Source organism: Ptychodera flava, chromosome 10 (assembly GCF_041260155.1).
Source record: "Ptychodera flava strain L36383 chromosome 10, AS_Pfla_20210202, whole genome shotgun sequence".
Lineage (NCBI taxonomy): Eukaryota > Metazoa > Hemichordata > Enteropneusta > Ptychoderidae > Ptychodera > Ptychodera flava.
Genome location: NC_091937.1, coordinates 34686355 through 34699244, shown reverse-complemented (window position 1 = coordinate 34699244; position 12890 = coordinate 34686355). Strand labels below are relative to the sequence as shown.

Here is a 12890-nt window from a genome sequence, read left to right as displayed (position 1 = left end):
TTCAACACAGTCTAACTATACATGTGCGTCGCAAATTCAACACAGCCTAACTATACATGTGCGTTGCAAATTCAATACAGCCTAACATTACCCAAGGGGTGTCACTTCATTGCCACACACCTTTTTTTCAATCGCCAAAATGCACCTAGCAAGCATCGAAATCGGTAAAATTCGACGTAGGGTCAAAGCACATTGGTCCTTCTCAATCATAATCAAACATTTTTACCTCTTACCGATGAAAAGTCGAGAAATCAGCAGGTTTTTTAGCGCATCAGTCGTCTCTTACATTCCAGATTTAAAAGACCGCGCGTTATATTAAGTCACATGGGCGCATTTCAAATCGAACCAATAGCAGAGCTGGATGGCCCAGCGTGAAAACCGGAAGTAACGTAAGTTTCTTACGTCTTTTGAAGACTATGGGTGACACTGTCTGCGTGCGTCTGCGTATGAAATTCTGGTAACTTAACAGTTTCCAGTTCACCCATGGCAAGAGAACGTTCTTTCCAAAGACTTGAGAAACTTACGTTACTGCCGGGTTTTCACGTCGGGCCCATTTGTTCAGTATGGGCTCTGCTATTGGTTCGATTTGAAATGCGCCCATGTCCCCCTTGGGTAATGTTAGGCTGTATTGAATTTGCAACGCACATGTATAGTTAGGCAGCAACGCACATGTATAGTTTATAGGTTGTATTGAATTTGCGACGCACATGTATAGTTAGGCTGTGTTGAAATTTGCAGCGCATACTTTGTTCTTTTCTGCAAATAGTATCAACAACGACAACAACAATAACAACAAATTTACTGAGTCCAAATATATTTTTATTTATCTTCATTTTTAAATATTTAATCATCATCATCATCGTCATCATCGGAGATCGAATCCCCAATGGGCCCAGCCCCCAGCAAAACTCTCAAGTTCCTCATTCTAATACCATCAAAGTTTTCGAATCCCCCTGAATTCCTCCAGCCACTACCCCTCATCGTTTTTTGTGAACGCAGCCTAAAAGGCCGGACTCCCGTCTTCAAACACCACAGCTATGAACCACATAGGCCGAGGGATATAACTTCGAAATAATGATAAACGTACGAATTTGTGATATATCTTAGGGAGCCGTCATTATTTACGGCCTGTGGTCGGAGGAATGTGAAGAGGGTCACTCGGAAAAAAAGTTAGGAAGCCGATCGATCGATTTTTGTAAGTATTCCCTTGATTGAATTGAAGTTTGAATCTCGAGGATGGGCCAATAACCGTTAATTTTGTCTAATTTAAAAAATTATTTTCCAAATACTTTCGTACCTTTAGAGTAATGTGTACAAGACAGCCGAGCGGCCACAGCCCTGTTCTTTATATTATTATTATTTATTTAAATCAGGCTCAAGGCCCATAGACGTTACATAAAAAAGGGAAAAAATGGTAGCAGAAAGTACAATTGTTCACATTCAAAAACCGACAAAAATACTAGCTAGTATAAAATATTTCTCCAATGCCTGCACTGATATGAATCTATTCTGGGCGCTGCTCATTGTATGTCTCAAAAGCTGCCTGCATGATTTCCGTTCGCACGGTTATCAATAAAATGCATGTTTCAACATTAAAATTGTAGACAAGTGATTTTAAAATTCGCCATTTGTATAAAGTTAGTAACGTTAACAGTAGAGCTGAGCGGCCACAGCCGTGCACGGGGCACTCAGTTCACTTTATGTCTCAATAGCTGCCCGCACGATTTCCGTTTGCACAGATTTTAATAAAATGCATGTTTCAACAGACAAGTGATTTTAAAATACGTCGTGCGCCTGTGGTTTTACTTAGCGAAACAGCAAATTAGACACACCTCTCAGATTGCACCAGACTGCACCACTGTATACATCAATTTCTCAAAATTTTCCACGCAGGCATGGAGACACCTTTCCTCCAAAGCCTGTCGCGTGTTCTCCCCCATGTACTTTCAAATCCCAGTGAAAACCCAGTTATGATACCCGTCCAAATTATACAATATCATATGGTTGGATACTGGTCATAGCGTGAGCTTTTATTTTTCTATTTTATTGTCAATTTGAATTTCATTTTGTTGGTTTCACCATTTTCAACCATCATTAGATAACGGATGATAATCTAGCAGGGTATATCTGGATTTGAAAGGTCTTTCCTATTGCTGTATTTTTTGTAAATTTTACAAATACATGGATTGATATTTAACTTTTCTAAGTGGGGGTCAGTCAAAATTTTTGAGTTTGAGAGAGGAGGTTACTCAAATTCATCATGGTTGGAGGGGGGGTGGGGGTACTCGAAATTTCGGAGTTTCTGATGAAATTGCTCCTACCCCCATCCAGGCCGTAAACAATGACGGCTCCGTTAGAGGCTAAATCCATGCCAACATGAAAATTTCAAACCATTTATTCGTTCTCCTTCGGCATCGCGAAAGCCCAGAATCATATAGGGTAAACGACCGCGACCGGGGGTCATGCGCGTACAGTGCATGAAAAATAGTATCATATGAGGTCCGACGTCCGCGGATCGATCGTGATAAAAAAATGGGTGGGAGTGGGGGTGTAAAAATTTTCCCTAATATCGAAGCACCTAAGTCTATGGCTAATGATACACTACTCAGGGGTTATCACCTTCACAAAAGACTGATAGAATTTTTAAAGTTTCATCTGTCTCGCGAGACTGAAACGAAAGTTTTAAAAATCGCATTTTTTGTCAAATTTCGGAATGTCATCAAATACTGTTTGAGCTACCATATTCTTGAATTCGTAGAGAACCTGGAGCCCTAAAATAACGTCCTACGACCTACAGCGCGAGAACGAGGTAAAATAAGAAACTAGCTAGAGATAAATATCGAGCAAGTGAAAATCTTTTTACCATTAAAGTCACAATAGCTGCGAATTTTATGCATTGTTTTCTAGATTTTATTTTGAAACCATAGTAGGTTTGTGTAAATGTGCTAATTGAAGGACATATGCATAGAAGTATCACTGCTCGCTGATTTTGACCATGCCTACGCGTTTTAACAGGTTAAATAATAAACGGGTGCCACACTCATAAAATGGCGCCTCCACGGAAAAGTGAAAAATATGCAGTATTTCCTTTACATACATATCGTGATCATAAAAGAAACAAGCATAATGCCATTTACTTGAATGGACAACACACGATGGCCAACATTTTGCTGTTGTAACATTTTTCTCTGTCACATAATTAGTTTTTGAAAATTGCGGGAAATATAAAATGATGTTAAAACGCTTGAATTTACATGCCACTTTCGACACTTATGACAGTGTTATACACTTTTTTAGTCTTTAATGGATCTTATTCAAAGAAAACTCTTGGAAAACGGGGGATATTTTGAGATCGGTTTACTTCAAATCACAGTCACCTGTGGTCTATTCCGCTCTGGGTCTATATATGCGCCCCATAGACGTGTGTACTTCTCAGGCATATGTACACACGTCTATGGGGCGCATATATAGACGGAAAGCGGAATAGACCACAGGTGTGTTCACATTCGCAGCTATGCACGAGCAAGTAGTGCTTGCTAGTCAAAGAGCGCGAGCGCAAACCTCAGTATAATTGGCAAACCCGACTGTATGTAAACACGAGATAAACAAATACCAGAATATTGAAATCGATTAGCCAAGGATGGCGCACTTTCGTGGGACATCCGGGCAGTTCCCGTTCCTAACAACAATCTTCAAAATGGCGGCCAACGGTGCGACAGTAAACATAACTTGAATTTACTTCTCGCGAGGTATTTTCGTTTGACCGTCGAGTATATTGTATGTGTTCTTTGAGCTCCAGCTCGTAGCTTTCCCAAAATGGATGAACGTCATTGGTGGATTGCCACCAAAATCCAGGAGTCTTTCCACATAGGTGGGTTCCACGATAACCCAACTTTACTGGAGGATTTCCTAACTGAGCCTGAGACTTTGGAGATGATAAACCAGTTTCTCGGGGCAGGAGGGCCAAACAAGCTCTTCTTTTACTCTGACCGGCCAGTTACGGCAAGTACCCTAGCTCCCCTTCAGAGCACCAGGCAGTTACACGCCATCGGATCCCTTTCTCAACTGAAGGATGTCAACGTGGAAGAAACAACAGTGCTGTACTTTCTCCGCCATAGCGTTGAAAGGGAAGTCGACCCGGTTCACATGGAGAAAGATGTTTTCTGCGGAGAACTTCGACATAGCACCATAGACAACCTCAACACTATGCTGTCAGACATTTATATACCTCTCCTTCGAGCTCAGAAAGACTGGGGTGAATGCAGTGAGGAGAATGTCAGCCAGTTTCTCCACCAAATGGACAAATACGCCGCTGCTCTTGCTGAGACAAGCAGTGTGCAAGCTACAGCAGGCAAACAGGTGAGACATTTATTTTGTGAAAACGAAACGTTTTCCTCGCTTTGTGGGTAAACTTCACATACAAGGCAAAAACAAACAAATAAAAGCAATAACGTCGTTATGATTGACTGACAGACATCTGAACCCACTTAGAGGACCGTTGCTATGTGAACATGATCATGCATGGTTCAGATATATATCTACACACCAAACGTTCATTGGAGCCTGGGAATTGGTCAGTTTTACATGTGCAGAATGTGGATAGAGAGAAAAAATGTCAAATGCTCATATGCAGATCACTTTCAACTTTATTCAGTGTCGTTGCCATGCAGTCAGAGCAATATCAGGGTGGACCGTTTATAATATCAGAGGTGAAGATTAATTTTGGCAGATGTTCTGTTCACCAACATCTTCATGTTTTTAATCACTTTTTTGGACGTCAGTCTTTTTCACCCAGTTCATTTTAGAATGAGGATAGATATATGCAAGATAAATTAGTTGTTTTTTCTACATATACTCTTCTTTCAAGCGAAATATTACATTTTGACTTAAATTAATTTTTATCATTAATACAAAAAAATTGAGGTTTTTTACCCCAAATATACACTTACTTCATCCTTTGAGTAAAGTATAGCTACCATACTAATATATAGTATAAGGGGTTTCCTTATCAACTACGATAAGAAATATTCCTTTCAAAACCTGTTGGCAACGTGCAGCTCCAGCTTAAAACTGGTTTGCCATAAATAGCAAGGTCAGTCCAAATACACATACATGTATCATAATTAGTACTCTTTGATGTTTTATGATTGGAGGAAAGCTTGAGTTGAAAGTCAAGATGATGCAGTGTTCTGGTTCAAAGTTACACAGATATAACCATTATTTGAAGTTTCAGTCCCTTAAAGAGCATCTTCTTCAGGAAATGAAAATGAATAAAATGAGCCTAAACTGAAAATACAGAAAATGGGAATAAAAGTGAAAAGCAAAGTGGGATAAAATATATTGGTAAAAATCAGGTAATGGATAAAAAGAAGTGTTAAAATTATACTTTGAACATAGACTCATAGAGGCTATGCTTTGACTCTGTTTGTTCTTTATCAAATGTTTCTCTTTTGCGTTTGTTGTTACCTGTATAGAGATACTGGATACCAGATGATTTGGTGAGCCATCAAACCATACACACTGTGTCTAAATGCATGACTTGTCTAGAATTAGTTGGCCCTGTAATGTACTCTGATGCCATTCTGTGTATATTGCTCTGGTAAATGTTGATCAACAACATGGATATTGGGAAATTCAAATTTGTTTGCTTGTTGTCTTATTGTCTTGTTGGTTGGTTTGTAACTGCAATGAACTCATGAACCTTTACACTTGTTAGAAAGCCTATTTAGTAACTACTATTTGAAATGTATTGCAGCAATACACTTCAATAGAATGCTACTTTTAGATATTGCATGTGCAGATTTGCTGCCGATGTCTGAGCATTGTACCTGTTCACAGCTTCTTTTCAATCATTTTAGCTCACATTTGGTATATGGATATATACCAAATGTGAGCTTGTATGGTAAGTCAGCAGCCTCTGTATGTATGTATATAGGTATGTATGTATGTTTGTATGATGGGCCAATGTATGTCTGCCCATATCAAAAACTCCTAAACCGCATTAGCTACCATCTTAGTATTTGATGTACAGGTGCACGCAAGGTTGGAGATATGAATTTGTTCAAATTAACATGTCAGTGTCAGAAGTATGCAAATGAGGTAAAAAAGGGGGGAAATCCTGCAAATTGCTAAAACTCTATAATTACAGGCCTGATTGGGTTGAAACTTGGTATGCAGGTTCTGTAAGGTGACTTTACCGGTAGTTAAATTTGTTCAAATTGTGGTGAATTTTATAGCTGTATTTTTAGGGCAATTTTTCCTGGTTTTGGTTAAAAAAATCTCTGATAATGCTCGTCCCATTTCTTCAAAACTTTGTGATATGATAATTGATCTGCTGCATTTTGCTGCAAAACTCTAGCTTGTTGCCAGTAATAATGCATGGAATAATGTTTTAGTCCATTTTGTGTATGTGTCTTATTTGGTATTTAAAGGCTTAGTAGGAGTAACATAATGCATTAATGTTTTCCATGAATGAAACTGTAGGAATAATTGTAATGCATGTATAGTATTATTATGATAATGGTGTTATTATTGCAATGTAACAATTGTAAAGGTGATTGTAAGTACATTGTACATGTAGTTAATGCACAGCCCTAACAGGGATATTGAGTAACTCCTAGCATGAACATCTTTTACTATGTGACATGCATGAAAGAAAAAAATGAACAGTAATCATCTTTTTAGTCTGTGGATGTATTAACTTTGTCAAATATGCCACAGAAATTTGATTTCTAAAGAGCAGCCGAACTTCATCCGTAATTTATTAATTGCTGTATTCCAATATCAGGGCTTAGTTCCTCTGTAAATTTCATGGCTAATTTCCTGTGTAAATTTCATGAAAGATCACAAAGATGATGAGAATATGATGTTTTACAAATTATCATGAATTCAGTATATCATAAAACAAAGGGATGGAATAAAATATTATTGTTTTGTAAGATAAGTCAATTTTGTTTGAAAGCCAATCAATTTTTGCAACTTGTCCTCATAAGTTTACAATATTGTGTCAAGAGACATTGCCTCACAGCTCGACTGGCTGGGCTGTCACGTGATACAATGATTGTATGCAAAGAGTACTGATAAGGTTATTTTCTTGTATTTCTTCGAATAGTTGACTGACTGGCTTTTGATGTTAACAGGTATTAAGAAGACCAGAAACCATGGTAACAAATGAGTTCAGTAGACAGCGAGCAGCAGCATATGATCAGGGAATTGTGGGTGAATATGAAGCATTGGTTTCTGATTGGATGTCAACTATTGACAATGCATTGGCTGATGGAGGTGATGAAAGGTATGCTACTATTCTTATTACAATATTTGCCTTTTGTATTTCTCAATAGAATAATCTTTACTTTCAAAATTGTACATCTCGTCAGCAAAAAAAAAATAAAATATGCACATTGAAGTGATATTTTTGGTTTTGTAAATTGAGCAAAAACTAATGTTATGCCCACTGTCAATATTTAATCCTGGAATTACACCTTGTGTTGAAAAGACAAGATAATTAAAATAGGGTACTTTTTTGGAATTACTTTTAGAATTCAATATTTCACGATCCTTTCTGGAAGCAAACTGCATGCTTCTGAACTGTCATGCTTGTCTCGGAGAAAAACCCTCACATGTATTGTATTGTATTGTTTACCATACCGTGGTAGTTTTGTAAGTCATTCTTTGGAGCTCAATTGATTATGAATGAGCAATTATTCATGACATCAGGATGTATTTGTGTATACTCTCAAGTATTGCATGATACTATGATATTTTTATTGACTTTGGTGAGGGTGTTTGACTTATTATCATGTTTCTTGTCATTAATGCAGATTCATGGATCCAAACAGTGGTCCATTGAGTGAATTAGAAAGATGGAAACGGAGGCAACGTATGTTGGCAAACATCATGGAACAGCTGAAAGGAAAAGAATGCAAAACAGTAATTGGTGTTCTGATCAGTTCAAAGTCAAAAGCTCTCAAAAAATGGAAAACAGTTGATGCCAGGTAATACTGTACGTTGAGAGACAAAGTGCAATGCTAACATCAATTTCCGAACTCTAATTTTTCAAAGTTGATGCCAAATGCAAGTTTGTTTGTGAGGAATGACTGTACCAATTGCCTTACAACTTTCAGTATTTGAAGGGAAAATATTTTGTGTTGTGCATATAAGTGGTTCAAATTAGAGAATTTCCCTTATTTGAATCAGTACAACAAAAGCTGTTGTTCTTTGGTAGAAAAGTGTGAGCTGTACTGGGGATAGGAGCATGACTGTGTCTATTCATTGAGTATAAAAATTTAACAAATATAAGAGAATTACAGAGAACAAAGTTGAAAAACCGTCATTCACTTGAACACATGGACAATCTTATGCTGATTTTTTTATACAAAGTTGTAAATGTTTCTTCTTTCAGAGTCTAAATATAAATTTCTGATAGGTTAATAATGAATCTATTTGTAATGTAGCCATAGAGGGCACTGTTTCATTGTATAGCACAATTCAAGTCTGGTTATCATTACCTATTTACTTCACTTTACTTTGTAGCTGTAGTCCATCAACTTTATTGTAAGAGTCACAGTAACCACTGTACCATTCTTTTCAATATTTCTTTTCTTATTTGTTTTGTCAACAGCATCACTGATGCAGCCAATGAGACGAAGGATAAAGTGAAATATTTAGAATCATTGAAACGTCACTTTGATCAGCTGTACAGTGGTGCCACACCAGCTAGCATGATTTCAACTGCATTACCAGGATTGATGAACAGTGTTAAACAAATGGATTCCATCTCAAAATTCTATGCCAGAGGGGGGTACCTTGGATTGCTCTTTACTAAGGTACTGGTATATTATAAGTTCCTGTGGAAAAAGTCAAGGGAACACATGGTCTTAGTCATGTCTATCCATCCGTATCCACAAGCTTTTCTCTAACATTCCAGGACCAATTTCTTTCAAAGTTCATACAAGGATGTAATGCTATATTATAAATATGCACGCTGATTTGTTTCATAATCCAATCCAATATGGCTGCCAGGCCACCATTTTGTATCAATTTTCATGTAGAGAGCTGTTGGTACAAGGGGACTGATGGTTTTGGTCATGTTCATCTGTCCTATGTCATATGCAAGTTTATTTGATTTGCAATACAAGCCAATAGGGCCACCAGGCAGTCGTTTTGTGTTAATGGTTTCATGTCAGAGCTATAACTGAGGCATAACATGACAATTTGTTTCAAAATTGGTACCAGGACATAACCTTATGTCATACATATACAACTTTATTCTTTCGTAATTCCAACCGATGTGATTGCAAGATGACAATTTTTGTGGGCCTTGAAACTTCATGGTGACTGATGCCTGTCGCAAGTGAATTTGACTTTTAAACAAGTGAAATCTATATTCTTCCCACCTGACAGCATGTGAATTTGAATGAACTACAAAAAAAATTAGATTTAATGTAAAGATTTGCAAAGTATTTGATTAGGTCTTTAATTGCCTGGAAGTCACTGTAAATCCACAAGATTAAAAGGATTTTATAAATTTTTCCTGTTTTTGTTCAAAAATCTTCTTTTGTGAGACCTGTTGTCCAATTGTTTTGAAACCTGTTATTTATGTTCCTTGAAGAAACCTCAGTTCGGTTTGTTCCATCATGGTGAATTTTTCATGTTTATATTTTTATATTTTTGGGCAATTTTCCCTGGTTTTGGTAAAAAAATCTTTTTTATGTGCTTGTTCCTAGCTTGTGTTTGGTTAGTTCAAATTTTCATATTTGTATTTTTGGCCAATTTCCCCATTTTTGGTCCAAAAATCCAAAACTGCTTGTCCAATTGCTCTGAGTCTTGGTATGCATGTTCCTTGGGTATGAGAGCCTGTTATATATGATTCTTATAATTCACTGATCTACTACTTGCAAATTCTTTAGAACAGGTGTGGTTTTCACCTTTGAGTTTGTATTTGGTGTATAGATGCATGCTAAATTATAGATGAAACTTTGTTCAAATGGAGTGATTGTTACCAAGAAATACAATTGAGCAAAATGAGCAAAAATGAGCAAACAAAACAGTAATCTACTCACACAAACTCAAACAGCTGAAGAATTTGTACTCCAAAGTAGGATCACAGTTTCAGAATAAAAGTGGTACATAAGGAGAATAAAATAAAGAATGTTTGCATTGAGAGCTGCAGCCATTTTAAATTTCAAATGTTGAATCACCCAAGAAAGTTTGTATGATATACCCATTTTGTACAGCTAGAGCACAAAATTTACATCCTGGCATTGTATATCATAGTGTCTCCCAAGTACTTTATACCAAGTTTCATCAAATTTGGTCGTAGCAATCCAGATATGTATTGTGTAAGCATTGTCACATTATAAAGTAGCTTTGTGGTATGTACTTTCTGACTATACAGTACACAGTATGCATATATTAGGATCAGACTTCTAGTTTATTTCACATATAGTCTTGTATTACTTGCAAAGTTGTCAACAATAAGCAAATTTAGATGACAACTAATGACAGTGTGAGTGTGAGACAACTATAATCTGACAGCACTGTATGTCTTCCATGGTAGATTACCAACCAGCTTGTCAATGCATGCAAAGATTACATCAAAGATGAAACTACGGGACAGGATGGTGAAGATCTTGTCTGGACCAAAGTTCAAGATGAGATTGAAAACAAATTGGGTCTTAGTCCACAGAAACCCAAAGCCAAGAAGAAGGGCAAGGATAAAGAAAATGACCAATCAGAAACTCTGTTTGGAAGATTGAAAGCCTGTTTGCATCTTTATGTAAGTTTAACTTTCAAAGTCTTTCCAAGTGAATGAAACACAATGTAACATCACTGGTTTTGCTTTGCACAGAATTTTATTCATTGAGATAACACCACTTACACACATACCCTTACGCTGAGAAATGCATTGTGATCACTATGGCTATCCTTGATGATTCACTGTACTAGTTTTGTAAGGGTTGAACGCACCTCGGGGACATATTTGGACTCTCAAAGTTTTCCAATTCTTTCGTAATTGGTACCATTTGTGGGGGCTCATTTTTAAGCCCTTGGGGAAAGAAAAACCTTTCACTATCTTCCTTTTTTTAACTCGAAAATTTGATTTTTCCCCATGGAGTTAGCACAGGGATGGCGGCCATTTTGAATTTCAAATATCAGTAAATCTTGGGTAATTTATTTCTCTAGTACTAAAATTTGCATGGTATCCCCAGATTTTTTATTCTTGATTTTGAAAGAGAACAGTTCAAAGATTCCTTGAGGAAAATTTGAGCAAAAGTTTAAATCTTTCACTTTCAAGGCGCATACTACCTTAAACCTCAATAGACCTACAAATTAGTAAAGCTTAATATAAATTTGCACACATAAACTATCAAACATAACATATACCTTAGATAAAGACTTAGATAAAATAACAGAAAGTTAATTTGTGTAAGTTCTTGATGATAACAAGTTTTACAAGATTAAATTGTAATTATTCTTAACGTTTTTTAAGATATTTTATTGATGATATTTATTTAAAGCTTTTATAGGTTATTGAAACTAATTCCAACTGCACCTGATACTGTTCTATTACAGAGTGAATACAAAAACATGGTACGTACTCTGAGAGACAACCTTGGTGGCGCTCATTCCCTGACTCATTTCCCATCTATCAGCTCACTGGGACAAGGACCTCCTTCAAAATCCAAATCTGGATCCAGGTACACACCTGGCCTTGGAAAGTCTTCCAAGACACCATCTGTAACCGGTATGTAAGCTTCCAGTAGTACACAATCTTCCTGTACAGTTATCTTTGGCTGCCAGATATGTTGTGGATAGTGATTGTAATATTAAAACACTTCTCAGAATCACTGTTCTGTCAGTGAACAATTTGACATGAGAATGGTTTTTGGTAGGCAGTGATTGAAGTAGGCCGCACTTAGGCTTTAAGGGAGTTGTGATTATTTCACAACACTGACTTGAAATGTTGGTTTCAGTTGCAAGTGAAAATGAAAAATATTTGATTTTGTAGACAGTTAATACTGAGTACACTATGTGGCTTGAAACTTGAAAGAAATAATGTCAGTTATTTTGTTAAGATCAGTAAAGTGGTATTAAAATTCTACTCACTGTACCATGAATGTACATGTAATCATAATGCATGTAGAAACAAAGCCATGGTGCATTCCACAATCCTTGATTTTAAGGTAGAATGCACCTAGAGGACAGATATGTGAACTCTCAGATACATTCAGTTTATACTGATCTACCGCTTGTAGAGGGCTCATTTAAGAGCTGTTGAAGTAAAAAAAAAATAATTCTCCGTCTTAGTTTTCAGAAATCAAAATATTTATTTTGCCCCATGGAGTTAACACTGGGATTACCGCAATTTTGAATTTCAAATATCAGTAAATGTTACTAAATTTCTCTACTACCAAACTCTTGAGGGTAACACCTGATTTTTATTCTTGATTTAATTTTAGTTGGTTGAAAGTTTCATTTAGGAAAGCTTGAATAAAAGTTTAAGTCTTTCACTTTCAAGGCATATATTACCTTAATGCCATACTACGATGTACATATGCTTTGATGTGTCCCATGGTCCCTCCGTTGAGGGACTAATAGAATCTTACACCCCAAGGACCTGGGATCAGATTTCTCACATGAGTTGGGGATATTTTGTCTCACACGAGCTGCAGGTCCTCGGTGTGTGAGATTCTTTTTCTCACTTGACCACAAAATGCATTAAATTCACGCTGGACACGTACAACATTATCCAAAAGCGTTACAACTCTGTCGTCTGCCACTGTACTCTGACCTGCTTACTTTGTAGTTCCGCTTCATGTGTTAATCATCGTGCCATTGGGTAACGTTTTGCGCGTGGATGAAACAGGCTGTCTATCATCCAATCAGAG

At 36.9% G+C, this 12890-nt stretch overlaps 1 protein-coding gene across 16 annotated transcripts in view; it reads left to right on the top strand.

Annotated features, from left to right (window-relative positions):
- The first annotated feature begins 3540 nt into the window (after positions 1 to 3540).
- The window catches only part of LOC139142609 (dynein axonemal heavy chain 5-like), a 133054-nt gene continuing 123704 nt past the window's right edge, over positions 3541 to 12890 (top strand). For all 16 annotated transcript variants that reach the window (XM_070712615.1, XM_070712613.1, XM_070712608.1 and 13 more), the window contains exons 1-6: positions 3541 to 4359; positions 7140 to 7291; positions 7821 to 7994; positions 8621 to 8825; positions 10559 to 10777; positions 11575 to 11746. In XM_070712615.1, the coding sequence (XP_070568716.1) occupies positions 3817 to 4359; positions 7140 to 7291; positions 7821 to 7994; positions 8621 to 8825; positions 10559 to 10777; positions 11575 to 11746 (1465 nt within the window). In that variant the 5' untranslated portion in view covers positions 3541 to 3816. The remainder of the gene's footprint in view (positions 4360 to 7139; positions 7292 to 7820; positions 7995 to 8620; positions 8826 to 10558; positions 10778 to 11574; positions 11747 to 12890) is intronic.